The following is a 13,546-nucleotide window of genomic DNA, read 5'->3' as shown; positions in this document are numbered from 1 at the left end:
CCTTTCCAAGACGAGAGAACGGCGATATAAATATGTGGTTGTGAACAATTTTATAGCATTTGCTATGAAATGCACAACAAAAGGCCAAAATGATATTATTGAGTTCCTGGTTGAAGTTTCCCAGTGGCAGAAAATGATATTATTGAGTTCCTGGTTGAAGTTTCCCAGTGGCAGAAAATGGTATCCCTCTTCTTGCTGACTTGTTTTTATTTTCATGTGAAGCTGAATGAAGGAGAGCTTATCGGGACTGGTAACAAAAACATGGCCAAATCCTTCAATTTCACATTCAGATGTGCTGTCCTTAAATCGCGTGATGTGTTTTAATCTCGTTGGTCGTATAATACCCTCCAGAGCCTGAAATCATGGACACCGCCGACTCTTCTTCTACAGTCACTGTCCTCGATCTTAACTTATGACATGACCAACAGAGAAGGCTTACTTCAAACCTATACGATAAGCGGGACGTAACATGACCAACAGGAAAGGCTTACTTCAAACATATACGATAAGCGGGTCATAAAATGACCAACAGGGAAGGCTTACTTCAAACCTATACGATAAGCGGGACATAACATGACCAACATGAAAGGCTTACTTCAAACCTATACGATAAGCGGGACATAATATGACCAACAGTGAAGGCTTACTGCAAACCTATACGATAAGCGGGACGTTTACAATCTTCTCATTGTGAACTTTGACCATCCTTGATAGTATTATTCTTGCTTCCTTAACCGACGTTGTTTACATGATGCAGATAATTCGGTATTCAAGAGCTTGCTCTAAATATATCATGATTTCCGTTATATTTGTAGCTAGATTACTGACGGATAAACTCGCAACAAAGAATTTCCAAAGCCACATGATGTAAAACTCGGTTGGAAAATGTTATGGTCATCATCATTATCTCATTGGCAAACATGCTATTTCTATGTTTCGATTTTTTTTATGTTCATTAGTGTCACTTAGTGTTTTGTTGTCACTGCCCCAGTGCGCGCTATGATGACGGATATTACCAGGGTTTGACCTTGATTGATATGGCGGATGTCTTCGATGAAGCAGAAGACGCTTACCCTTCCGAAACACCTGTTCCTATTGTCCTTGTACTTTTTTCAGTTATCTTCATATAAATATTTCCTTTGTTCATATATTTCGACTGCGAAAAACTTTTAAACTCTGAAATGGCGGAAGGAGAATACATTTTACGTGCATATAGGAGGTTTATAAAAGAAAAAATATCCATCTTTCCAACGATACTAAGCATTTTTCCGTAGATCAACTAGAAATGTTGTTTTTGATGCAAGAAAGTTAGGTGGGATAGACTTTTGAACGTCGAGAGCTTTCCACCCTTCTCGTATATATATGATCATCGGGGGTGTCATGTTTACCGAAAGTAGATCTAAACCCCTAAAACAAGTAAAATTACTTAGTTTAGGTCCAAATAAACACTGATTTGGGTGGCATTTTTACCGAAATTTAAAATTGATCTAACCCCCCACGTGTAAAAATTACTCTAAACATCTTTGTTTGGGTGCAAATAAAGATGTAACATATTCTCAGGTCCCTGTGATTTATAATAGTTATAGTAACCGATTTCAGTTGGTTCAACCATCTAATCAGGTCAGTACAGTTTTGAAATCGGGTGTTTAGTGGTAGCTACTATATATTCAAACGTCTGTATAACGTTGATGATTGTTGCCATCTGTGTCATCCAAACGTTTAGGGTTAGATGATAGTGGAAAAGAAGAGGTCTGTAAAAGTTAATGTAAGACTTGTATGTAAGTAACGGTAAATCACGGACTTAGATAATCTATCCATGATGAGCTTCTTTGGACACCCATTCACCTGCATTTGTATCATTATGATAGATTGCCATCGCTGTATTTTTCAATACTACTTAGTCTATCATTTTTTTCTTCTGGAAAATTGCATGCTTTTCTGCTTTCAGTTATTTGAATGACTATTTTTGAAATAGAGTCTTTGAAAGTTTAAATATGAGTCATTAAGGGTTTTGAATTTGTTGAATCTTAAGACACTAGTTTGAAATATCCAACTCCTAGAAATTCAGAAGTCATATCAAATATTGTTTTAACTGATGTTTTTTTCTGATTTAGTACTATAAAGGGAGTGTCAGCAACAAAGGAGTCAATTGCTGATATTGGGTCAGATATGGGCAAGAAGAAAAAATCTGCTGTAAAAACACCAGGAGCTAATACAGGACAAATTTCTAGTACACCTGATGACAAGTTTAATCCAGCAGAACAGTTCAGACAATTCCTGCAGTCTTTCCCCACACAAGGCACACCCACAGACAAGGTGATCAGTACTCTCTATCTCATATGACCAGCAGAATCTATTTTAGTTAATATATATATGGTATATAACATATTATTACATCGTACATAATTAGTTTGTTTATGCTTACCAACTACTAACATGACTGTCAGGGATCAACATTCATTTAATATACATACAATATTTAAAACAGTCAACTTAAAGTTAATATAGTGAAATTGTGATAGGAGAAAGAGATCCGTCCAATGGCCAGAACAGGAACCAAACTCAGGACCTTCCTAACTCTAGATGGACGCTCTACCAATTGAGCTACCTGGACATCGATGATCAGTCCAGTAACGCTACATTTCTAAGTCTTTGCCCCCGAAGACACAACTAATTACAACCTAGGTTTAAGTATCCCCTTTCCAAGCTAACACCTAATGCTTGAAAGAAATGTTGACAAGCTTGCCAATTTTGTAACGGGAGAAAGAGAAATGCAATGGCCACACCTGGACAGGGTTGATCATCTAGTACCAGGTAGCTCCATGGGTTCATGTAACGTATGTCTAGAGTTCCTAGGTTCCCCTGTTCTCGTTCAAGTCAGTAATGTCTTACTAAATTGCATGTGATTGGTTCTTGCAAAATTAGAAAACATGTATTCATACACACAGGCAATTTTGATGAAATCTGTTCAATTTCATGGACAAATGAAACACACAAGATTTGGTAGTTGCACTGAGTAGAAATTGATATATATATACTTTTGTAATAGAACTGTTTATTTTAGCAAACAACTGATCACTTGGAGGAGATTCAGAATATCACAAAAAAAATAAACTTTGGTTAATAATTTTTTTAGAACAAGTTCACTAAAATTGTCAAACAAGATAATGCCGAGTTGAAAATGTTTGATTTTAGTTTCCATTGAAAATATATATGGATCTTCCAAAATTTTGAACATGATGTGATGCTGCTTAGACTGGCTACCAGCCCCTAGGTTTTAATGAAGAATTAACTTGCTGCATTTTACTATTTGCTTGATCTCCTCCTAGTTTAGAACGTAGAATTTATTTATTTCTAAATAGTTCAATCTTCTAGAGACGAGGGACCAGTCTAGAATCAGACATCTAAGTGATCAATATAACATGATTTTTTTTCTTTCTAAATAATTAATTCCAGATGAATTGGTATTCATGGTACTAATACTATTCAATACATGGGTTATGTGGTTGGTAAATCTAGATACGAGGGGCTAGTCTAGATGCTGCTACACAGAGGGGAAATTGCTGTACAGAATATAGAACAGCATTTACCACAATACTCTTGTATTACGACTGCAAGGTTCACCTAAGTAACATTTTACTTACAACAGAGTATAACTTTACAAATCCAGACTCGCCTGGTATGGAATACAAGTAAGACCAATAAAAGCTGTACCTGCATTTCTCATAACAGTAGTTAACAGAATAGAGTATGTAGTTAAACAAATCTTGTTCACTATTACTAACTGATACTACTGGAGGAGATTATGATTATAGATTTGAAGTCCATTTGTCAGTCCATCTGTCACTTTGTTTGGGGCAAATCTTTTACTATTTGCCTACAGTTTACAAATTTGATATACAAATATTTTTTGGGATGACTACCAGGTAAGTATCACACTGAAATTAAGTCTGATGCCATTCTATATAGAGTTATTTCCCTTCATTCTCACCATGAGTCACTTTGTCTGGGTGCATCTCATTTACTTTTCTCTCCATTACAATTGCCTAATTTTGCATGTGGGCATTATAAGTATCTCGTGGTGAAAAAATGTGACACTTGAAGGGATAATTTAGTGAAGGAAGTTTATTTTATAATCATGACACAAACGTATCAGAGTTTGATAATCCTTATGAATAGTTCAAGTCTAGAAACTGACAAGAGACAATGTGTTCTTTGCATTCTTATTCTGTAATGAAAAAAATCTTATCTGTACAATCATACGTGTTAGCTGTCCATGAACTTCTAACTGAAAAAAATGTCTTTCCAGCCAAGGAGAAAGGTAAATTCTTGATTTATTCAGCTAACTTCTCAAGTTGGAACTTGGAATAAAAATACTCTTGATTTATTCAGCTAACTTCTCAAGTTGGAACTTGGAATAAAAATACACGTACTGGCATTTCAAACAACAACTCGATCAACGCTATAAATGAGTAATTTAGTTTACGCTTAAACCTGCATACTTTGTACACTTTGAAATTCTCCCAACAGTTACCTCTTGCATGCATACTCTAATTAAACATGTTTCTTTTTGTTCAAATCCAACTATGAACATAAATATTTCATTATGATACATGCACTTATAATTCTTGCTCGTATTGTAGGTGTAAATTCAAAGCATCAAACATGTTTTATGTTCAAAATCAGACTGACTGACACTGTGGTACTGTACATGTGTACTTCTCATGATCACTGAAAGGCCCGGATATTGCAATATTTTTGTCGTAGCTATATTTATCACCGGCTTTCCTAAAAGAATAACTGACAACAGTGGATGTTGCTTCAGGTCATGTCATTATCAACTACTTAAAGTTTCTTTAGGGGGTATCTATTTTCAGTATCTTATCAATTTTAAGGGTGTTGTTTGACTAAATATACCCTTTAATGTCATCTGTATATGTACACAAACCTGTCTCCTGTCTGCTTGATATACATGTAAAAAAGTTATTGCCCTTTGTTCATTTTTTATAGTTAAAACCTAAAGGTTTATTTTGAGGAGGGACTATGAATTGCTTGCAGTATTTTGTCTCTGTTTTGTTTTTGCTTTGCATTGTCTTTTTACATACCCAGTATATTGTATGTAGCAGATTCCTGATATTAACTGTGCTGTGATAAGAGTTTATATAAAAGATTTGAGGTAGACACCAACATCTAAAGTAGATAGGGAACTATATTGCAGGTATTTGTTTTTGTCATTAAATCTCTTTATATTGATTTATTTCATGTCATTCCAGGTTCTTCCAAATGCACCTTTGCCAATGAAAGAAAAGAGCAAGAAAATCGTAACTACGAAAACTTTCACCAAAGGCATGATGGACGTATCTCTGTTGACCTCCAATGCTACACAGCTACGCTCCATTCTCATGGATACAGATCATACATTCCGTAATATGCTGATTGGGTTGTTAATAGCTTCAGTTTTTTTACAAGTAACATCTACACTTCTTCTTATTCTTGCTGACTCCTTCAAGACAAATGACATTGAACAAAACCCTAACACTAGGCGGCGTTTAAGCTTCAGTTCGTTAGCACTCACAACCCTAGTGACTGTTGTTAATATTTTGATATCGGCATTTCATGTGCCAGGAGAGCCCCGCTCTAGAACTTCCTGATTGGGTAGATAAGGTGGCTTGTGAATTGTGTGATAAACAGAGTGGAAGTAAGGTTACATCTTCACTGTGACAGTAAGGAGGAAGTAAAAATCGGCCTCCACTGTGTGACTTAAGTTAAGTTTGTCTGGAGCATAAGTTCCATGTTATTTCACCCACGTTGACCAAACTTACCATATTTATGTATCTTGGGAAGGCAGAATTTCTTGGACTGAAATTGGGTTTTGTGCCCTACTATATACAGAGTTATGACCCTTTGTTTATTTTTTATACCAAAGTTTGTCCACGGCATAAGTTCCATGTTATTTCACCTACGTTGACCAAACTTACCATATTTATGTATCTTTGGAAGGCGGAATCTCTTGCACTAAAGTCAGAATTGTGCCCCACTATACACAGAGTTATGGCCCTTTGTTTATTTTTTATATCGTAATTTGTCCGGAGCATAAGTTCCATGTTATTTCACCTAAGTTAACCAAACTTACCACATTTATGTATCTTTGGAAGGCGGAATCTCTTGCACTGAACTCAGGTTTTGTGCCCCACTATATATAGAGTTATGGCCCTTTGTTTATTTTTAATACCAAAGTTTGTCCATGGCATAACATTCATGTTATTTCACCTACGTTTACCAAACTTGCTATAGTTATGTATCTTGGGAAGTAGGAGTGTCGCATTCTAAATTCGGCTCGTGACCCACTATATAAAGAGATATTGTCTTTTGTTAACTTTTCATACCGAAGTTTGTCTATTGGCTGATAATGGGGAGACATTGAACAACAAGTTTTTAGTTGTTACATAAATTTGTCTGCGTGTGTGTTGGGTTGGTCGAGGGTGCTGAATCTATTGAGAAAGTATTCTTTGCCGCAGAATTTTACTCTTTCTAAATTGTGATTTCATGGTTTGCCACCATATTTGGTTTGAAATATAAATATTCCAATCGGGTTTTACTTACAGCAATCAAGATCCCCCTTTATAATGACATGCACACACAACAGGCCTTATGAGACAAATACAACTATGCTATCCGGGTCATATCCAATGCCAAAGAGAACAGGCCTGAAAATCTTGCCCTCTGGATCTCTAACCTAATAACCCCCCACCCCCACCACTGGATCCACCAATCTATGAATTGAATAAACAAATGTATAATGCATACTTTTTAAATCAAATGTTTTTATATGTTTTCTGATATGTGGATTGTTTTATATTTTTATACATCGTCTCTTCAAAGTGTAATTTTTTCTTATCTTGATTTATCAAAGTTATATTATTTTGTACACTTATACTGAAATCCGCAAACCTGTTATCAAGTAAAATATATATATACAATGTTATAGGAGGTAAATAAAACTGTGCTAAAGATTTACTGTTTTGCTTATTTCTTAACATTTAAACATATGTATGTTTTATTTCATTATACATATTTGATCTAGCTAGAATGTTAATACTGAATGAGATGCAGTTCCCAAGCCTTGATGAAAGGGTCAAAGGTCATATTAGTCCAATTTTGAAATAACAAGCTTCTGTACATAGCAAGATATCTCATGAACCCTTCAACAAATTTAGTTTACATTTACACCATAGTATAATGTGTTCCGGTAGTGCTGTGGTCAAATGTTCGGGGCTAGTTACTTTTAAAAGGCCACGCTATTAACATTCTTCATAGACTTTAAATTCCTGCCGCCTAATAATAATGGATAGAATCGTATGATATATGGTGCTATTTAGCACCATATCATCTGCATACATCAAAAAGAATAGAACATAGGGCTGTAGCACAGGGACCTGAAATTTGGACCAAAACTAAGATGTTCAGAGTAATTTTAAACACTTTAGGGGTTAATATCTACTTTCGAGCAAAAGTTTATCTAAAGCCCTAAAACGGGTAAAATTGCTCTCAACACCATAAAAAATAACAAAAGAGACAATGTTTCCCCTTGAATTAATCCATTTTGACAATGAAACAAGAAGAAAATGCTTTATTATTACTGTACCTTATGTTCTCGTTTGACATCCATGTTCACCTTCTGTGTCTCCCTTGTTAAGATTATGTACATAACAATGATAACACCTGTTATACAGCATCACAGCTAGTTGATACTAAAGCAGTAAACAACGGTTATGTACAGGTAGTCAACACAGCTAGGATATACAGGTAGGTTACACAGCTAGGTAGTAAACAATGGATAAACAGGTAGGCTACATAGCTAGGTGATGCTAAGGCAGTAAACAATGGTTAAACAGGTAGGCAACACGATAGGTGATGCTTAGGCAGTAAACAATGGATATACAGGTAGGTTACACAGCTAGGCAGTAAACAATGGATATACAGGTAGGCTACACAGCTAGGTGGTGCTTAGGCAGTAAACAATGGATATACAGACAGGCAGCACAGCTAGGTGGTGCTTAGGGAGTAAACAATGGATATACAGGTAGGTTACACAGCTAGGTGATGCTTAGGCAGTAAACAATGGATATACAGGTAGGCTACACAGCTAGGTGGTGCTTAGGCAGTAAACAATGGATATACAGGCAGGCAACACAGCTAGGTGGTGCTTAGGCGGTAAACAATGGATATACAGGTAGGTAACACAGCTAGGTGATGCTTAGGCAGTAAACAATTGTTAAACAGGTAGGCTACACAGCTAGGTGATGCTTAGGCAGTAAACAATGGTTAAACAGGTAGGCTACACAGCTAGGTAGTAAACAATGATTATACAGTTTTTTTGACATTTATTCATTCTTTATTACCTTGAACCTTGCAGTTTATCAGGTAGGTAACACAGGTGATACCCAAGCATTTTACAATAATTATACAGGTAGGCATGACAGGTGATACTGAGGTAGTAAACGATTATTATACATGTTCAATTCAGTTTATTCCATAACATACATGTGTTAAACATAGTAAAGTTAATAACATACAAGATATTCTTCAATAAAATCATGCTTTTCATTGTATATCAGCATAAATGATTTCGGAAGACACATTCAGGCACAAGAAATGTCTTTATTTTTGATGTTGGAATTTTTATTTATTTTTTAATTTGGTGGCAGCTATACCCGCCTGCATAGGTGTGTAACAAGAGATCACATGTTACCAACTAGTAAACATTGTGGAACACGATAACAGCAATGTATATGAAAACAAATATGCACACAGTTTAGTATTCCAATATTGTCGTTTTATTTAGGAGTTTTTCTCTAAAAATAAACGCTAACGTGAACATTACACAAAGGACAATACCTTTCCTTCTTACAAAGAAAAACAATAGTGATACTCGTCACCAATATCTCTAGAGTACAAAGAAAAACGATAGTGATACTCGTCACCAATATCTCGAGAGTACAAAGAAAACAATAGTGATACTCGTCACCAATATCTCTAGAGTACAAAGAAAAACGATAGTGATACTCGTCACCAATATCTCGAGAGTACAAATAAAAACAATAGTGATACTCGTCACCAATATCTCGAGAGTACAAAGAAAACAATAGTGATACTCGTCACCAATATCTCTAAAGTACAAAGAAAACAAAAGTGATACTCGTCACCAATATCTCGAGAGTACAAAGAAAATACATTTTCTGTCATTTTCATTGAAGAAGGTATATATTCTTCTATGTGAAATTTAATTTTCAATATTTGTCGTGTAGAGGACATCTGTATAATGAAGTCATTTCTGAATGAACTGTGTTTTAGTCTTAGTTTAAAAACAAGTTTTAAATAGATTATCTTGACTTATTGTATATATTTCCTGTATATCCCACACAAAGCTTACAAAAATGGCAATAATAGTTGTGTTTTGGAATCCCCGTATATCTACTAAATATAGAAGTATCCTTTGTTTGAATGACAAGTGCCATTACAATTAAATAAAACTTCTAGATATGTAAAAGATTCCAGGATTTCTGGTTCTTCGTTACTTAGTGAAAATGGAACTATTATAACATCTTATTCTTTTTTTTAATTTTAGCAATTTTTATAGTGTTAACATCGAGTTTCCATTCATTACAATATATTTCAAATATCATCTGGCATTCCGAAAAGGAACAACTATGAACTTTAACAATTTGAACAGAGGAAGTAGGCAGAGTGTGTAGCTAGTATGTGCCAGGCAGACACATTATCCATTACTATACATTATATATATTGTTGTATATGATAAGAAATGCTTTATGATATTCATGTGATTTCCCTGCACTTTCAATCTGTTTCTTCTTTCCTTTTTCTGATTTCCAAATTCGTTTTATGGTATAAAAACTGTGTATATATGTCTATTGTCGCTATCACATTGTTAAGGAGAGGGCTTTTGTAAGTTGTCATAACTTGTGCCCAATCCCCTTGCTTGAATTTAGAACAATACAATATGTTTAAACTGAAAATAACTATATACACCTAGCTATATCCCAATATTATCACAAACTTTGAATTGTTTGGAGGCAATTGCATGGTCTCATTTTCTGAAGAACAAATGATACATAGATAAAATGGAGATGCTTTTTCTCACTAAGGCCCAACATCACATTTGAATACACTTGGTTTCCCGTTACTATTTTTTACGCAAGAGGAATAATATGATCGTCAATATTTATTAGGATTTTTTTTTGCCGGTTATTATTTTCATTTTCTGTTACATTCAATTGGCATTTTGTACCCTAGTGGCTACTAATCACAAGGTCACACAACCATTTATAATATCGATTTTAATAGACTTTCGGTCGCTGAATACGTACGTATATATAATAATAAAGCCAAACAAATTTAGTATTATCAGTAGATACGTGCCCCAGTACATTAATCAAATGTCTAGGATGGTCAATGACATCCAACATAATTAGAACAGTAGTAGCCACAAACTGCTAATTAATTATGATAAGCCATGTTTTTTATTTTCTCCAAATTGAAGAATATATTAACTAACATTATTTGCCATTTGTCTTGATCTTGGCTCAATGACGAAGGTTATAACCACACACACGTATGCAATTTCATCACTTTTCAATGGAAAATGTGCATTGAAATGCAAAATAATATTTTCATAATCATATTTTGTGACGAGTGTCATCTATTTGAGCAGTGAATTGGAATACGAGTTATTTCCCTTTATTTAGTTGGACTAGAATTGAACGAAAATGTGACCATATCACTATTTGTGTTTGTGTTTGGGAAAGCGAGTCCCATTTTAGTTTAAGAATCATTTTTTATGCAAAAGTCAATAACATATGACGGAGCTATGGAAATCTCAGTAGATCTCTTTGTGTCGATACACATAGGCAATTGAATATCATATTCAGATCATGTGTGTCGTCACATGAAATCCTTGGATTTCAAAATTATAAAAACACACGTGATTTCGAGGTTCCCATTTGCCTGTGCACGATGAACTATAATTCAATATTATTCACTATATTTTCTCACTCATTCCGCAAGATGCAATCAGACATTAAAATGCAGGTGATGACGTACGATATGTACCCTACGTACGTCTATAAAAAGTTATTTTGATAAATTTTACGAGATACAATATAAGAAACATACACCTAGCTCTGTAGAGCTATTTCTGTGACAAGCATTGGTATACATGCAAATCAGCGACGGCCTACATGGATAAAATATAGGTGGAGCGAAATAATATACACTCTGAGTTAGTGTTAATATAACAATATATAAACACAGTCTAACGGCGCTAAAAGCTTAACTTATTTGGGCCAACCACTACCGACCTAGTCATATATGACACCAAAACAAATTACTTTGTTGGTTATTTGAAATTAACTAATCTCGCAGTAAATGAAGTAAAATGTCACTGGATTTCTGAACTATTATCACAGCATAAGAGGATAAAATTAGGAGAGAAAAAAACTATTTCAAACATATCTTTTTAAATATACATAAAGTGAGAGTACAAAATAAAAATGAATCAATTATAAAAAAGCTACATTTACTAAAACATAAAGTAATTAACAATGTTGTGTCGCAGGACAGATGGATGGCGCACTTTGACAACAATACAATTAAATCGTCCACAAAGGGGTGTTAACAAGTATAGCATGCAAATGATAACAAACCCACCCTTGTCGACTAAGGACAACAGAAAAACTATAATATGAACTATGGAACATATAAAAACACCTTGCAGGCATGCAGAGTTCACCATCCCAGGTGCGCAACAGTCTGTTTAAAATATACTGTTTTGATACATATATATATGTATATAAAATCGCCTGAAGAGCCCCAAGATGGGCGAAAGCGCAAGCCGTTTATACTAGTCTTCGTGTTTTGTTTTATTTATATTTTACCGTCACATGGACATTTAAAACTATTTATCGCTTTATATTACATTTAAATTAAATTTCCTAGGACAAATTATGCATGACACCCTCTCCCAACTAACCTTTTATTAAACAATTGGTAAAGCACACATATACGTTGCGTTATGTAAAATTAAACGTTTAAGCTTTATTTTTTATAACGAGTTAAAGAAATTTCACGGCAAGGAAGTAGAAAAAATATCAGGTTACCGAACGCTTCCGACGATTAAACTGTTGTGGATATTGTTTACTTGAATTTACTGACAATGTGGGGCGATCGCTCAACGATTGATATCCAGCAGTGTGCTGTGTAATAGCCATGAAAGTCTTTTCCCTATTCCCGTCGAATTTTCACAGGAAACGTATGTCTCATTTTTATACTTATTTAATAATTTGTATTATTAGCCTATATCCTCGCCGAGTCGTCTTAGGGTAACACGAGCAATGCACTTCTCTCGACGAGGCCTAACAGGACCACAAATCAAACTTTTATAATTATTTGTTATCATTTTAAACTTTCTTTTATAAGATATAAATGACAACACTTGGTTGTTGTCAATAACACAAACTCTCTTCCCTAAACCCAAAGCTATGTATGAATGAATTATTGTATAACAAACCTAAGACTAAGGTCTTCTTTAATCAGCCTATATACATCTTCGCAGTCCTATAGCCGGTTATTGTTTTAGGATGAATTGATTTGAAAAGAGCAAATGTTATCAAAATAGAACATGAATGAAAATATACAGATGATGAAAATATGGAAAATAAAAATGATAATAATGGCGAACAATTCGAGCTACCTAAATTAGACTTTAAACATATTTATTGCCAATAAAATTGAACAAGGGATTGGGCACAAGTTATTACAACTTATCACAGCCTTCTCTCGTCATACATTACAATTCATGTCAACAATGAAATATAGGCATAAACATGAAGTAGATATATGTATATATAATATTCACACAGGTACAAATACACAACTTTAAAAAAGCATAAATTTGAAAATGACTGGAAAAAATGGGACAAACTAATTAAGCTGTAATACATTTCTATTATCATTATAATTATTATCTTTGAGACATACTCTATCATACATATTTTAAGTTCTGCCCTTCACAAAGCCGATATATTACCTATATATAATATAATATACATGAGTGAATATCCACCTCCTTTTTCCACCATCTCGCCCAACTTTTCATACATTTCTTCTCTCGTTTCTTTATGTTCTCTATTCTCCCTTTCTTTTTATTTTCTCAATCTCTATCTCAATTCCTCTTTCTTATAAAGACAATGCAATGTACTCAGTAGACTGTGCAAATTTTTCATTTACCTTTTTGTGTGGGACTGATATTTTTTCTCTTTGCATAAATTTACATTTCAATAATCAGTACTAGTACATACAGGAATGTCTGAAAATGTCTAATATCATGCATATGGGTTTGTGTGAGTACAACGCATGCGAGTATGGTGAAATCATCTTAATTATGCTTATGCATGGACATGGGTGTTTTTGACATGGACATGAGTTATACAGTATGTGCGGTTATATAAAATTTAATGCAGATATTGTT

General features: G+C 34.4%; 1 protein-coding gene across 3 annotated transcripts; it reads left to right on the top strand.

Moving 5' to 3' along the window:
• The first annotated feature begins 1,697 nt into the window (after positions 1 to 1,697).
• On the top strand, positions 1,698 to 7,006 carry LOC110457196 (ninjurin-1-like). 3 transcript variants are annotated; one of them, XM_021508357.1, is made up of 3 exons: positions 1,698 to 1,778; positions 2,115 to 2,316; positions 5,274 to 7,006. In XM_021508357.1, exons 2-3 carry the CDS (start codon positions 2,170 to 2,172, stop codon positions 5,649 to 5,651), a joined length of 525 nt encoding a protein of 174 aa, XP_021364032.1. In that variant the 5' UTR covers positions 1,698 to 1,778; positions 2,115 to 2,169; the 3' UTR covers positions 5,652 to 7,006. The 3 variants fall into 3 exon arrangements, with proteins under 3 accessions (XP_021364032.1, XP_021364033.1, XP_021364031.1); XM_021508358.1 differs by having other exon boundaries at positions 1,703 to 1,765; XM_021508356.1 differs by having other exon boundaries at positions 1,713 to 1,749.
• The last annotated feature ends 6,540 nt before the right edge of the window (positions 7,007 to 13,546 follow it).

Source organism: Mizuhopecten yessoensis, unplaced genomic scaffold, assembly GCF_002113885.1.
Source record: "Mizuhopecten yessoensis strain PY_sf001 unplaced genomic scaffold, ASM211388v2 scaffold9035, whole genome shotgun sequence".
Taxonomy (NCBI): Eukaryota; Metazoa; Mollusca; class Bivalvia; order Pectinida; family Pectinidae; genus Mizuhopecten; species Mizuhopecten yessoensis.
The sequence above is the reverse complement of the archived record's forward strand: the minus strand, read 5'-3'. Positions and strand labels throughout refer to the sequence as shown.